The sequence below is a fragment of the Protomyctophum bolini genome, assembly GCF_963924005.1.
Source record: "Protomyctophum bolini genome assembly, chromosome: 11".
Taxonomy (NCBI): Eukaryota; Metazoa; Chordata; class Actinopteri; order Myctophiformes; family Myctophidae; genus Protomyctophum; species Protomyctophum bolini.
In genome coordinates, this window is record NC_137872.1 from 522,649 (window position 1) to 540,148 (window position 17,500).

Genomic DNA, 17,500 nt, shown 5'->3' on the forward strand with positions numbered 1-17,500 from the left:
ATCTAGGAATTCTAGAACAGTAGTTTATATCAAGGCCCATTATTAATTGGGCATTTGAGCCACGGACCACCATCTGAATAAGATTTATAGCCTCTCAGGCCCAAAACTAAAGAATATTTCCATTGGAATTCCATAGGAGATAACAGGCAAATGTTGATCAGAATAGCAATTATTCTACATTCTCTCTAAAGAGTAGACTTCTTGTAGATTTTTAACAATAATTTAACTATAGCTCTTGAGACCCTCCCGGGTCCATTTGGTTTCCATTTTATGCAAAGTTTATGCAAAGTCTATTTAACTCTGCATGTCTCTCAGGGAAGCAGATAGTAAAGTAATTAGCCTACACCCCGTATGCACGATTAAGTGGGTCAGAATTCTGTGAGCCGTTCTAAGTCACAATGACAAGAGTACCGTGCAGCCCCTCAACTCCAACAGAACCTGCAGCTGAAACCAAATGGACCATGAGGGTCCATAGAGTCCAGCCCCTCAACCCCAACAGAACCACAGCTGAAACCAAATGGACCATGAGGGTCCATAGAGTGCAGCCCCTCAACCCCAACAGAACCACAGCTTTAAACCAAATGGACCATGAGGGTCCATAGAGTTCAGCCGCCCCTCAAATCCAACAGAACCACAGCTGAAACCAAATGGACCATGAGGGTCCATAGAGTCCAGCCCCTCAACTCCAACAGAACTACAACAGCTTGAAACCAAATGGACCATGAGGGTCCATAGAGTTCAGCCCCTCAACTACAACAGAACCACAGCTGAAACCAAATGGACCATGAGGGTCCATATAGAGTCCAGCCCCTCAACTCCAACAGAACCACAGCTGAAACCAAATGGACCATGAGGGTCCATAGAGTGCAGCCCCTCAACTCCAACAGAACCACAGCTGAAACCAAATGGACCATGAGGGTCCATATAGAGTGCCGCGGCCTCAACTCCAACAGAACCACAGCTCATTCTGGGTCCGTGCCGAAAATGTTAAATAAACATCAGCACGGATCAAAACCGAACATGAAGAAGAGAGTCACCTATAAGTTACGGTCACTAACCATCATACTGTTCAAACTACTCCCTTCCAAAAAGCGCTACCAGAACATCAAATCTCGTACCACCCGACCCGTCTCAGTAACAGTTTCTACCCCCAGGCAGTCAGGCTGCTGAACAGCTGACCCTGAACTGTGTTGCACTGTTTTGTCACTTTTCTTCTGTTTTTTTGTCTTTTTCTTGCACTATAGATGTTTGTTTATGTCCTGTGTATGTAAGACTGAGCGTGCTCTGAGCAAAATAATTTTCAATGTATTTATACTCTGTATCTACAGTAGGCTATGATGAATTGAACAATGTGGACCCTGTTGTAAACAAGTGTAATGCTTAATTGGGTCGTCCACTCACAGTTAACAGTCTTATTGTATTGAGTTTGTGCTTGAAATGTACTGTAATTCTGCAAACTGTTAATACATATTTCAATCAAACACATGACAAATAAACCTGAACCTGAACTTTATTGGAAAAGAACATCCCGCAAAGGTGTTTTTTTGTATTCATTAATGTCTGCCATATAATCTGGCATTGGAATTTTTCCTGAAGTGCATTAATAAACATTGTTGTATTGAGCAGGCCTGGGCAGGGTGCGGCTGCTCCTGGCAGAACTACAGGGAGACATGACCATACATGTACAGTAGAGTACAGTACAGTACAGACACGCTGGATGCTAAAACTGTAAATCTGCTGATGGTTTTTGGTTTGACTTGGTTATGAAGACGCTCACTCTCTCTGTGTCGTGCCCTTTTCTCTGTCTCTAAAAGAGCCTATTTATTCATTTATAATAATTATCTCCTTCAGTCCCTCCCCTCCCTCTCATACTTCTCTCTCTCTCCATCTCACACACACACACACACACACACACACACACACACACACACACACACACACACACACACACACACACACGCAGTCTGTTCCCCTGCTGATGACTTTACGAGAGTGCAGTGAAAGCCTTTGGTATTTGGCACGGCAGCAATCTGAAGATTCCCAACCACTCGTCTCTCCGAGATGTCCCGAGGCGAGCGAGCCTCTCTCTCTCTCTCTCTCCCTATCACACACACACACACACACACACACACACACACACACACACACACACAGGATTGGTGCACAGACAGAGCCCCACACACGTCACGCTACGGTCGGAGGTGTACTAATCGTTAAACATATCAGGTCACACCTGTCAGGCGGCGCCTCCCTCCTGTACTCTCACTGCGCTCCCGGGAGGGAGAAGGAAGGGCCGGGGAGGACGACAGTCTGCGCACCGCGGAGTTATAATGGCCCAGAGTTAACCCGAACATCATGGCGAAACAAAAGGATTACGATCAAAGACAGGGATTAGCCTATATTATTTGCAACACGTTTGTCCTACAATATCTGGCTCTATATCTGACATCAAACAGCCAAACAGCAGCTATAACCTTCAGGAGGAGTTTGGTGCATGCGTCGGTCTGCGTAACTTTGTTTAACCGCGCGTGGAGAGCCTGTTATGGTGGAGACGCCTTTGAAGTTTGAACCCCAAGTATCTGAACTGAACTGAACGTAGTTTGATTTAATTAGGCCTATTAGGCTATTACCCCCCCCCCCCCCCCCCCTTCTCCTGTGTTTCCTCACTGTTTTCCACACTCTTGACTCTTGGGATCATTCATTGATTGAACCACCACCATGGCTCTGTCACAGATCCAATGTCTGGACGACAACCACGTCAACCCGCGGACGCACGAGGCCAAGCCCGAGTTCTTCTACTGCGAGAACCAGCGGCTGGCCCTGGAGGCGCTGCTGCGGGACGGCCCGGAGGCGTTCGGCCGGATCCTGAAGGCGCGCGGCCTGCGGGGCTTCCTGTCGGACGCCGAGCTGCGCTACCTGGAGGACGGCGCGGCGCGCTGGGACCCCGGCGCGGAGCCCGTTTACGCGCTGGACGCGGAGCTGGGGGGGGACGGAGGAGGCGACGACATGGCGCCGCTGTCCTCGCACTACTGGCCCGACCTGTCCGACACGTCCGTCCCGCGGCTGGAGCTGGGCTGGCCGGACGTGGCCGCCTACCGCGGCGTCACGCGCGCCACCGTGTACGCGCAGCCGCCCCTGGAGGGCACCGGGCACATCAAGGAGGTCGTCCGGAAGGCCATTGCGCAGGCGCAAAAGGTAGGCTATGATTATTAGTGATGATTATTGTTATGATGACGGGGCAATGGCCCATGGGCGGCATTGATTGATTGAAATATGTATTGACAGTTTGCAGAATTACAGAACATTTCCAGCACAAACTCAATACAAAGACTGTTAACTGTGAGCAGACGACCCAATTAAGCATTACACTTAATTGTTTACAACAGGGTCCACCTTGTTCAATTCATCAAAACATTTAGAGACGTACAAATAGGCACTTCTATATAGTTAAAGAACAGAACAGGAATGGTGGCATGGTGGTCACAACCCTCACTGAGGTCATTAGTGTCCATATAAACACAGTCTGGTGTGGCATATTAATTACTGATCTTTCTATTTGGGTCAGTTGTTCCAATCTGACTGACACATGTTTACTCATAAGGGCTTATCAGGCTCCACAGGCTGCAATTAGTGTCAATATGATGATCACATTGGCACGGTAAACTGTACTGAAAATATCTGGAAGAGATTGTGTGTGTGTGTGTGTGTGTGTGTGTGTGTGTGTGTGTGTGTGTGTGTGTGTGTGTGCATGTGTGTGCATGTGCGTGTGCGTGTGCGTGTGTGTGTGTGTGTGTGTGTGTGTGTGTGTGTGTGTGTGTGTGTGTGTGACGCCTTCTGCTTTGACACCCTGCCATGGGAACATATTATTGGAAAGAACTGTGAATATCTACAGTATTGCATTACTATACTACTGTACATTGTAATGTATGTAATGTAGCTACGTATAGCTATACCATGCAGGTACAGTACACTGACAAGATAACTACCACTGTTCCTAATAGTGAGTTTCAGTGGTCTAACCACAATGGTTCCTTTTTAATACACCTGTCTCAGTTGACTCAAGAGCTAAAGAATAAAGATCCTCCTTTTGTCTCTGGGTTTAAGAGATGAATTTAAGAGGTGAATTTAAGACCTCTTCGGCATCGCCTGAACTCAAATTGGGTGTAATTAGGCAAGCCAGCGCTCATCATCTGCCTGTACATGTAGGATGCTGTGAGATCTGGTTTGGGGCTTTTTGTGCAGCGCGTATGACTGTGTTAAGCTCCTTTTTACCACACTCAACTTGTTACTGTGGGGGCAAGTTTGGGACAACTGTCTTAGGACCAGCTCCACAAACATCACAGACATTTTAATCAGGGGAACACCATTTAATTCCAAAGAAAACTATAGGACAAAATACATTCCATTGTTTTGCATGTTGTTGTACTACACTCTCAAAGTAAAATGAACGCCTGGCACCTCTATTGACATTTCAGGAGAAACCGTCCATACATAATATTATATAATGCTGAGATGTTTCAATAGTTATGGAAACAGAACTGGGGCAGGCCCGGGGCACCATTCCATGTCGGGTTCATGAACCGGTCGGGAGCGGATGATATCGCTACGACGTCATGTTGTAGTCATTGTTTTTGTAGTCTTCAATCTTCCGGAACTTCCTTTTCCCTCAAACCCATTTTTCTCAATAAAAGCTACAGGCTACGAGAGCTTTTATTGTTATTCTTCCGGTTTGAGGGAAAAGGAAGTTCCGTTTGACTGTTCCTGCCTGATCATGACTACAAAACAATACTACAACATGACGTAACCATATCATCCTGATGACTACAAAACAATACTACAACATGACGTAACGATATCATCCTGATGACTACAGAACAATACTACAACATGACGTAACGATATCATCCTGATGACTACAAAACAATACTACAACATGACGTAACGATATCATCCTGATGACTACAGAACAATACTACAACATGACGTAACGATATCATCCTGATGACTACAAAACAATACTACAACATGACGTAACGATATCATCCTGATGACTACAAAACAATACTACAACATGACGTAACGATATCATCCTGATGACTACAAAACAATACTACAACATGACGTAACCATATCATCCTGATGACTACAAAACAATACTACAACATGACGTAACCATATCATCCTGATGACTACAAAACAATACTACAACATGACGTAACCATATCATCCTGATGACTACAGAACAATACTACAACATGACGTAACGATATCATCCTGATGACTACAAAACAATACTACAACATGACGTAACGATATCATCCTGATGACTACAGAACAATACTACAACATGACGTAACGATATCATCCTGATGACTACAAAACAATACTACAACATGACGTAACGATATCATCCTGATGACTACAAAACAATACTACAACATGACGTAACGATATCATCCTGATGACTACAAAACAATACTACAACATGACGTAACCATATCATCCTGATGACTACAAAACAATACTACAACATGACGTAACGATATCATCCTGATGACTACAAAACAATACTACAACATGACGTAACCATATCATCCTGATGACTACAGAACAATACTACAACATGACGTAACGATATCATCCTGATGACTACAAAACAATACTACAACATGACGTAACGATATCATCCTGATGACTACAAAACAATACTACAACATGACGTAACCATATCATCCTGATGACTACAAAACAATACTACAACATGACGTAACGATATCATCCTGATGACTACAAAACAATACTACAACATGACGTAACCATATCATCCTGATGACTACAGAACAATACTACAACATGACGTAACGATATCATCCTGATGACTACAAAACAATACTACAACATGACGTAACGATATCATCCTGATGACTACAAAACAATACTACAACATGACGTAACGATATCATCCTGATGACTACAAAACAATACTACAACATGACATAACCATATCATCCTGATGACTACAGAACAATACTACAACATGACGTAACGATATCATCCTGATGACTACAAAACAATACTACAACATGACGTAACGATATCATCCTGATGACTACAAAACAATACTACAACATGACGTAACGATATCATCCTGATGACTACAAAACAATACTACAACATGACGTAACGATATCATCCTGATGACTACAAAACAATACTACAACATGACGTAACGATATCATCCTGATGACTACAAAACAATACTACAACATGACGTAACGATATCATCCTGATGACTACAGAACAATACTACAACATGACGTAGCGATATCATCCTGTCGACTACAAAACAATACTACAACATGACGTAACGATATCATCCTGATGACTACAAAACAATGACTACAACATGACGTAACCATATCATCCGTTCCAGACCGGTTCACAGAACAGAGACCAGGCTTTCCTTGGAGGTGGAAAGCCTGGTGAGGCCAGGTTAAGTTCTGAGTGTTCTAGTGAAAATGAATTGGTTCAGAACCCTAAAAGTTGGTTCCATGAAAGGAGGGAAGCACGAGACAAAGTGCAAACTGATTACGTTTACAATCAGGCCTCAAACTGAATTTCACACAGGCTTTTCACACTGGGTTGTAGATATGCCACTAGCATGGGAACAGACGTACGTGTATGTGTGTGTGTGTGTGTGTGTGTGTGTGTGTGTGTGTGTGTGTGTGTGTGTGTGTGTGTGTGTGTGTGTGTGTGTGTGTGTGTGTGTGTGTGTGTGTGTGTGTGTGTGCGCGCGAGTGAGATTAATCTTTCATCAACTTAATGACAAGCAATGTTTTCAGTGGTATGTGCTGACTGACTGAATCCTCCCATGGGCCATTCCTCTCACAAGTTTTGACAAGAATGTGTTGTATTCATTCACATGAAAATGGCCATGATCTCCAACGTGTTTTGGGAGCCAAGGAAAAATGATTAAAAGACTTTAACGGTTTCAAACCATGGTCTCCCTAAAAACACATCTGGAACAGGTCTTATTTCTGAACCCAGGTGTACTTTTTCAACCCAAACCCATAACTTCATAACTTTCTTTCTTGTACCACACACATCTGGAACAAACTCAACAAACAATCATAAAACTACAGTATGCTATACAACAAGAAGAAGCTTTTTTTCACAGGGGCTTTATGATTTCTTCTGAACTACAACGTTAACTTATTATCTTTGTTTCCTCTCTTATTTTATGTTCCATGTTCATATTCAAATGTCCTTTTATAATGTGTTTCGGTTGCACTGACCTAATGCCCGATGTCTCAATGCTTAATGTTTTGTGTATGTGTATTGTGTTTGAATTGCCTTCCAATCCAATCCAATCCAATCCACTTTATTTATATAGCACGTTTCAAAACTCAGAGTTTACAAAGTGCTGTACAGGAGAAAATAAAATCAAATGCACTACAGCTACCACACAGAACAACAACAGCACTAAAGCTACCACACAGAACAACAACAGCACTAAAGCTACCACACAGAACAACAACAGCACTAAAGCTACCACACAGAACAGCAACAGCACTAAAGCTACCACACAGAACAACAACAGCACTAAAGCTACCACACAGAACAGCAACAGCACTAAAGCTACCACACAGAACAACAACAGCACTAAAGCTACCACACAGAACAGCAACAGCACTAAAGCTACCACACAGAATAACAACAGCACTAAAGCTACCACACAGAACAACAACAGCACTAAAGCTACCACACAGAACAACAACAGCACTAAAGCTACCACACAGAACAACAACAGCACTAAAGCTACCACACAGAACAACAACAGCACTAAAGCTACCACACAGAACAACAACACTAAAGCTACCACACAGAACAGCAACAGCACTAAAGCTACCACACAGAACAGCAACAGCACTAAAGCTACCACACAGAACAACAACAGCACTAAAGCTACCACACAGAACAGCAACAGCACTAAAGCTACCACACAGAACAACAACAGCACTAAAGCTACCACACAGAACAACAACAGCACTAAAGCTACCACACAGAATAACAACAGCACTAAAGCTACCACACAGAACAACAACAGCACTAAAGCTACCACACAGAATAACAACAGCACTAAAGCTACCACACAGAACAACAACAGCACTAAAGCTACCACACAGAATAACAACAGCACTAAAGCTACCACACAGAATAACAACACTAAAGCTACCACACAGAATAACAACAGCACTAAAGCTACCACACAGAACAACAACACTAAAGCTACCACACAGAACAACAACAGCACTAAAGCTACCACACAGAACAACAACACTAAAGCTACCACACAGAACAACAACACTAAAGCTACCACACAGAATAACAACAGCACTAAAGCTACCACACAGAACAACAACACTAAAGCTACCACACAGAACAACAACAGCACTAAAGCTACCACACAGAATAACAACACTAAAGCTACCACACAGAATAACAACAGCACTAAAGCTACCACACAGAACAACAACACTAAAGCTACCACACAGAACAACAACAGCACTAAAGCTACCACACAGAACAACAACAGCACTAAAGCTACCACACAGAATAACAACACTAAAGCTACCACACAGAACAACAACAGCACTAAAGCTACCACACAGAACAACAACAGCACTAAAGCTACCACACAGAATAACAACAGCACTAAAGCTACCACACAGAACAACAACAGCACTAAAGCTACCACACAGAATAACAACAGCACTAAAGCTACCACACAGAACAACAACACTAAAGCTACCACACAGAACAACAACAGCACTAAAGCTACCACACAGAACAACAACAGCACTAAAGCTACCACACAGAATAACAACAGCACTAAAGCTACCACACAGAACAACAACACTAAAGCTACCACACAGAACAACAACAGCACTAAAGCTACCACACAGAATAACAACAGCACTAAAGCTACCACACAGAACAACAACACTAAAGCTACCACACAGAACAACAACACTAAAGCTACCACACAGAATAACAACAGCACTAAAGCTACCACACAGAACAACAACACTAAAGCTACCACACAGAACAACAACAGCACTAAAGCTACCACACAGAATAACAACACTAAAGCTACCACACAGAATAACAACAGCACTAAAGCTACCACACAGAACAACAACACTAAAGCTACCACACAGAACAACAACAGCACTAAAGCTACCACACAGAACAACAACAGCACTAAAGCTACCACACAGAATAACAACACTAAAGCTACCACACAGAACAACAACAGCACTAAAGCTACCACACAGAACAACAACAGCACTAAAGCTACCACACAGAACAACAACAGCACTAAAGCTACCACACAGAATAACAACAGCACTAAAGCTACCACACAGAACAACAACAGCACTAAAGCTACCACACAGAATAACAACAGCACTAAAGCTACCACACAGAACAACAACAGCACTAAAGCTACCACACAGAACAACAACAGCACTAAAGCTACCACACAGAATAACAACAGCACTAAAGCTACCACACAGAACAACAACAGCACTAAAGCTACCACACAGAATAACAACAGCACTAAAGCTACCACACAGAATAACAACACTAAAGCTACCACACAGAATAACAACAGCACTAAAGCTACCACACAGAACAACAACACTAAAGCTACCACACAGAACAACAACAGCACTAAAGCTACCACACAGAACAACAACACTAAAGCTACCACACAGAACAACAACACTAAAGCTACCACACAGAATAACAACAGCACTAAAGCTACCACACAGAACAACAACACTAAAGCTACCACACAGAACAACAACAGCACTAAAGCTACCACACAGAATAACAACACTAAAGCTACCACACAGAATAACAACAGCACTAAAGCTACCACACAGAACAACAACACTAAAGCTACCACACAGAACAACAACAGCACTAAAGCTACCACACAGAACAACAACAGCACTAAAGCTACCACACAGAATAACAACACTAAAGCTACCACACAGAACAACAACAGCACTAAAGCTACCACACAGAACAACAACAGCACTAAAGCTACCACACAGAACAACAACAGCACTAAAGCTACCACACAGAACAACAACAGCACTAAAGCTACCACACAGAACAACAACAGCACTAAAGCTACCACACAGAACAACAACAGCACTAAAGCTACCACACAGAACAACAACAGCACTAAAGCTACCACACAGAACAACAACACTAAAGCTACCACACAGAATAACAACACTAAAGCTACCACACAGAATAACAACACTAAAGCTACCACACAGAATAACAACAGCACTAAAGCTACCACACAGAACAACAACAGCACTAAAGCTACCACACAGAACAACAACAGCACTAAAGCTACCACACAGAACAACAACAGCACTAAAGCTACCACACAGAACAACAACAGCACTAAAGCTACCACACAGAATAACAACAGCACTAAAGCTACCACACAGAATAACAACACTAAAGCTACCACACAGAACAACAACAGCACTAAAGCTACCACACAGAACAACAACAGCACTAAAGCTACCACACAGAATAACAACAGCACTAAAGCTACCACACAGAATAACAACAGCACTAAAGCTACCACACAGAACAACAACAGCACTAAAGCTACCACACAGAACAGCAACAGCACTAAAGCTACCACACAGAACAACAACAGCACTAAAGCTACCACACAGAACAACAACAGCACTAAAGCTACCACACAGAATAACAACACTAAAGCTACCACACAGAATAACAACAGCACTAAAGCTACCACACAGAATAACAACAGCACTAAAGCTACCACACAGAACAACAACAGCACTAAAGCTACCACACAGAACAACAACAGCACTAAAGCTACCACACAGAACAACAACAGCACTAAAGCTACCACACAGAACAACAACAGCACTAAAGCTACCACACAGAACAACAACAGCACTAAAGCTACCACACAGAACAACAACAGCACTAAAGCTACCACACAGAATAACAACAGCACTAAAGCTACCACACAGAATAACAACACTAAAGCTACCACACAGAACAACAACAGCACTAAAGCTACCACACAGAATAACAACACTAAAGCTACCACACAGAATAACAACAGCACTAAAGCTACCACACAGAATAACAACAGCACTAAAGCTACCACACAGAACAACAACAGCACTAAAGCTACCACACAGAACAACAACAGCACTAAAGCTACCACACAGAACAACAACAGCACTAAAGCTACCACACAGAATAACAACACTAAAGCTACCACACAGAACAGCAACAGCACTAAAGCTACCACACAGAACAACAACAGCACTAAAGCTACCACACAGAACAACAACAGCACTAAAGCTACCACACAGAACAACAACAGCACTAAAGCTACCACACAGAACAACAACAGCACTAAAGCTACCACACAGAACAACAACAGCACTAAAGCTACCACACAGAACAACAACAGCACTAAAGCTACCACACAGAATAACAACACTAAAGCTACCACACAGAATAACAACAGCACTAAAGCTACCACACAGAACAACAGCACTAAAGCTACCACACAGAATAACAACAGCACTAAAGCTACCACACAGAACAACAACAGCACTAAAGCTACCACACAGAACAACAACAGCACTAAAGCTACCACACAGAACAACAACAGCACTAAAGCTACCACACAGAATAACAACACTAAAGCTACCACACAGAATAACAACAGCACTAAAGCTACCACACAGAACAACAGCACTAAAGCTACCACACAGAACAACAACAGCACTAAAGCTACCACACAGAACAACAACAGCACTAAAGCTACCACACAGAACAACAACAGCACTAAAGCTACCACACAGAATAACAACACTAAAGCTACCACACAGAATAACAACAGCACTAAAGCTACCACACAGAACAACAGCACTAAAGCTACCACACAGAATAACAACAGCACTAAAGCTACCACACAGAACAACAACAGCACTAAAGCTACCACACAGAACAGCAACAGCACTAAAGCTACCACACAGAACAACAACAGCACTAAAGCTACCACACAGAACAACAACAGCACTAAAGCTACCACACAGAATAACAACACTAAAGCTACCACACAGAATAACAACAGCACTAAAGCTACCACACAGAACAACAACAGCACTAAAGCTACCACACAGAACAACAACAACACTAAAGCTACCACACAGAACAACAACAGCACTAAAGCTACCACACAGAACAACAACAGCACTAAAGCTACCACACAGAACAACAACACTAAAGCTACCACACAGAATAACAACAACACTAAAGCTACCACACAGAATAACAACACTAAAGCTACCACACAGAATAACAACACTAAAGCTACCACACAGAACAACAACAGCACTAAAGCTACCACACAGAACAACAACAGCACTAAAGCTACCACACAGAACAACAACAGCACTAAAGCTACCACACAGAACAACAACAGCACTAAAGCTACCACACAGAACAACAACAGCACTAAAGCTACCACACAGAACAACAACAGCACTAAAGCTACCACACAGAACAACAACAGCACTAAAGCTACCACACAGAATAACAACACTAAAGCTACCACACAGAACAACAACAGCACTAAAGCTACCACACAGAACAACAACAGCACTAAAGCTACCACACAGAATAACAACACTAAAGCTACCACACAGAATAACAACAGCACTAAAGCTACCACACAGAACAACAACAGCACTAAAGCTACCACACAGAACAACAACAGCACTAAAGCTACCACACAGAACAACAACAGCACTAAAGCTACCACACAGAACAACAACAGCACTAAAGCTACCACACAGAATAACAACACTAAAGCTACCACACAGAATAACAACAGCACTAAAGCTACCACACAGAATAACAACAACACTAAAGCTACCACACAGAACAACAACACTAAAGCTACCACACAGAATAACAACAGCACTAAAGCTACCACACAGAATAACAACAGCACTAAAGCTACCACACAGAATAACAACAGCACTAAAGCTACCACACAGAATAACAACAGCACTAAAGCTACCACACAGAATAACAACAGCACTAAAGCTACCACACAGAATAACAACAACACTAAAGCTACCACACAGAACAACAACAGCACTAAAGCTACCACACAGAACAACAACAGCACTAAAGCTACCACACAGAATAACAACAGCACTAAAGCTACCACACAGAATAACAACAGCACTAAAGCTACCACACAGAACAACAACAGCACTAAAGCTACCACACAGAACAACAACAGCACTAAAGCTACCACACAGAACAGCAACAGCACTAAAGCTACCACACAGAACAGCAACAGCACTAAAGCTACCACACAGAATAACAACAGCACTAAAGCTACCACACAGAATAACAACAGCACTAAAGCTACCACACAGAATAACAACAACACTAAAGCTACCACACAGAACAACAACAGCACTAAAGCTACCACACAGAACAACAACAGCACTAAAGCTACCACACAGAATAACAACAGCACTAAAGCTACCACACAGAACAGCAACAGCACTAAAGCTACCACACAGAACAGCAACAGCACTAAAGCTACCACACAGAACAACAACAGCACTAAAGCTACCACACAGAACAACAACAGCACTAAAGCTACCACACAGAATAACAACACTAAAGCTACCACACAGAATAACAACAGCACTAAAGCTACCACACAGAATAACAACACTAAAGCTACCACACAGAACAACAACAGCACTAAAGCTACCACACAGAACAACAACAGCACTAAAGCTACCACACAGAACAACAACAGCACTAAAGCTACAACACAGAACAACAACAGCACTAAAGCTACCACACAGAACAACAACAGCACTAAAGCTACCACACAGAACAACAACAGCACTAAAGCTACCACACAGAATAACAACAGCACTAAAGCTACCACACAGAACAACAACAGCACTAAAGCTACCACACAGAACAACAACAGCACTAAAGCTACCACACAGAATAACAACAGCACTAAAGCTACCACACAGAACAACAACAGCACTAAAGCTACCACACAGAACAACAACAGCACTAAAGCTACCACACAGAACAACAACAGCACTAAAGCTACCACACAGAATAACAACAGCACTAAAGCTACCACACAGAATAACAACAGCACTAAAGCTACCACACAGAACAACAACAGCACTAAAGCTACCACACAGAACAACAACAGCACTAAAGCTACCACACAGAATAACAACAGCACTAAAGCTACCACACAGAATAACAACACTAAAGCTACCACACAGAATAACAACAACACTAAAGCTACCACACAGAACAACAACAGCACTAAAGCTACCACACAGAATAACAACACTAAAGCTACCACACAGAATAACAACAACACTAAAGCTACCACACAGAACAACAACAGCACTAAAGCTACCACACAGAACAACAACAGCACTAAAGCTACCACACAGAACAACAACAGCACTAAAGCTACCACACAGAATAACAACACTAAAGCTACCACACAGAATAACAACAACACTAAAGCTACCACACAGAACAACAACAGCACTAAAGCTACCACACAGAACAACAACAGCACTAAAGCTACCACACAGAACAACAACAACACTAAAGCTACCACACAGAACAACAACAGCACTAAAGCTACCACACAGAACAACAACAGCACTAAAGCTACCACACAGAACAACAACAGCACTAAAGCTACCACACAGAACAACAACAACACTAAAGCTACCACACAGAACAACAACAGCACTAAAGCTACCACACAGAATAACAACACTAAAGCTACCACACAGAATAACAACAGCACTAAAGCTACCACACAGAACAACAACAGCACTAAAGCTACCACACAGAACAACAACAGCACTAAAGCTACCACACAGAACAACAACAGCACTAAAGCTACCACACAGAATAACAACACTAAAGCTACCACACAGAATAACAACAACACTAAAGCTACCACACAGAATAACAACAACACTAAAGCTACCACACAGAACAACAACAGCACTAAAGCTACCACACAGAACAACAACAGCACTAAAGCTACCACACAGAATAACAACACTAAAGCTACCACACAGAATAACAACAGCACTAAAGCTACCACACAGAACAACAACAGCACTAAAGCTACCACACAGAACAACAACAGCACTAAAGCTACCACACAGAATAACAACACTAAAGCTACCACACAGAATAACAACACTAAAGCTACCACACAGAACAACAACAGCACTAAAGCTACCACACAGAACAACAACAGCACTAAAGCTACCACACAGAACAACAACAGCACTAAAGCTACCACACAGAACAACAACAGCACTAAAGCTACCACACAGAACAACAACAGCACTAAAGCTACCACACAGAACAACAACAGCACTAAAGCTACCACACAGAACAACAACAGCACTAAAGCTACCACACAGAATAACAACAGCACTAAAGCTACCACACAGAATAACAACAGCACTAAAGCTACCACACAGAACAACAACAGCACTAAAGCTACCACACAGAACAACAACAGCACTAAAGCTACCACACAGAACAACAACAGCACTAAAGCTACCACACAGAACAGCAACAGCACTAAAGCTACCACACAGAACAACAACAGCACTAAAGCTACCACACAGAACAACAACAGCACTAAAGCTACCACACAGAACAACAACAGCACTAAAGCTACCACACAGAACAACAACAGCACTAAAGCTACCACACAGAACAACAACAGCACTAAAGCTACCACACAGAATAACAACACTAAAGCTACCACACAGAATAACAACAGCACTAAAGCTACCACACAGAACAACAACAGCACTAAAGCTACCACACAGAATAACAACAGCACTAAAGCTACCACACAGAACAACAACAGCACTAAAGCTACCACACAGAACAACAACAGCACTAAAGCTACCACACAGAACAACAACAGCACTAAAGCTACCACACAGAACAACAACAGCGAGAAAACAAAGTACAAACAGTGAAATCAACTGAGACACATTTACAGAAAAACAACAGAAAAGCATCAGCGTCACCAGTGAGACAAAACATAATACAAGGACCGAAGGAACTCAAGCGGGGTTAAAGGAGAATACTAAAAGGCTTTCTTACCTTTCTTTGTAGTTGTTACGTCCCCACCAAAGAGGTCCAGGTGTTATTTTGTGCAAAAGCTCCTTATTGGCTATTTCCCCTACCATAAGCCCTAAATGAATTGCATTGAATTGAATGGGATGTATGGGGTGTTGTGCTAATTCGCTTATTTCCATCGAAAGAAGTAGTAAAGTGTGCCGCTTGGGTTATTATTTACATTATGAAGAGAGGATATATACTTTTTTTTTTTTTTGAGCGATGGAAATAAGCGAATTAGCACAACACCCCATAGCCCCATTCAATTAAATGCAATTCATTTAGGGCTTATGGTAGGGGAAACAGCCAATAAGGAGCTTTTGCACAAAATAACACCTGGACCTCTTTGGTGGGGATGTAACAACTACAAAGAAAGGTAAGAAAGCCTTTTAGTATGGAATTCTCCTTTAAAAGCCAAGGTATAGTACCTTGTTGTTGAAACAACGTGCGATAGCCTACAAAATAATGTCATTGCCTTGTCTCAGTTCGTATGCTAATCTGAGGAGTGGAGAGGTAACGTGAGGTGAAGCTAAGCCTTCCTACACACAGACTGTCAGTCAGTCATGAGTGACGGAGACCTTTCACACCTAGAGTAATAGTAGTAGCGCTGACAAGAGCAAATGACACTGATCATCACCGCGCCAAACATCACTTCATAAGAATGTCATCTGTCCGGAGATGAACTTTCACAGTTTCTCTCTCTCTCCCCCCCGCCCACTCTGTCATTTCAGCATTAAACAAACTGCCACATGTTGTGCGTTATAGCAATTATGGATGTATTTAGATTCTTTGTATTATCTTTACAGTATCATGTTGTGTTGTATACGTGCTACCGTTTCTTATGTGTTTCTGTTGAACTACAGGCTGTGACAACAAACACTGGGACAATACAGTCTAATCTAATCTACGCTTTAATGTCTCAAAAGGGGCAAAGTTAGTTTTTGTCTGTGAATGTATAGTATAGTGAAAATAGCCTGATACATACAGTAGGCTATCTCTGTGTTGTTTTGTTTTTACTGTCTTGTTTTTCCCTGTTGTTTGTATATGGACCCATTGTGTCTGAAATAAACTTTTCAATCAATATGCACGCCTCCATGTGGTTCCCAAACAGTGGGTCGGGACTCATTTGTGTGGTTCTGTAGGTGTAGGACTCACTCAGGTGCAGAATGAACCAGGC

The 17,500-nt window shown here is 42.4% G+C and overlaps 1 protein-coding gene across 1 annotated transcript in view; it reads left to right on the plus strand.

Moving 5' to 3' along the window:
- Positions 1–2,697: 2,697 nt before the first annotated feature.
- The window catches only part of LOC308324391 (uncharacterized protein), a gene marked incomplete at its 3' end in the record, with an annotated part of 21,091 nt that continues 6,288 nt past the window's right edge, over positions 2,698–17,500 (plus strand). Inside the window, exon 1 of the mRNA XM_080776435.1 lies at positions 2,698–3,195. Within this exon, the coding sequence (XP_080632561.1) occupies positions 2,719–3,195 (477 nt within the window). The 5' untranslated portion in view covers positions 2,698–2,718. The remainder of the gene's footprint in view (positions 3,196–17,500) is intronic.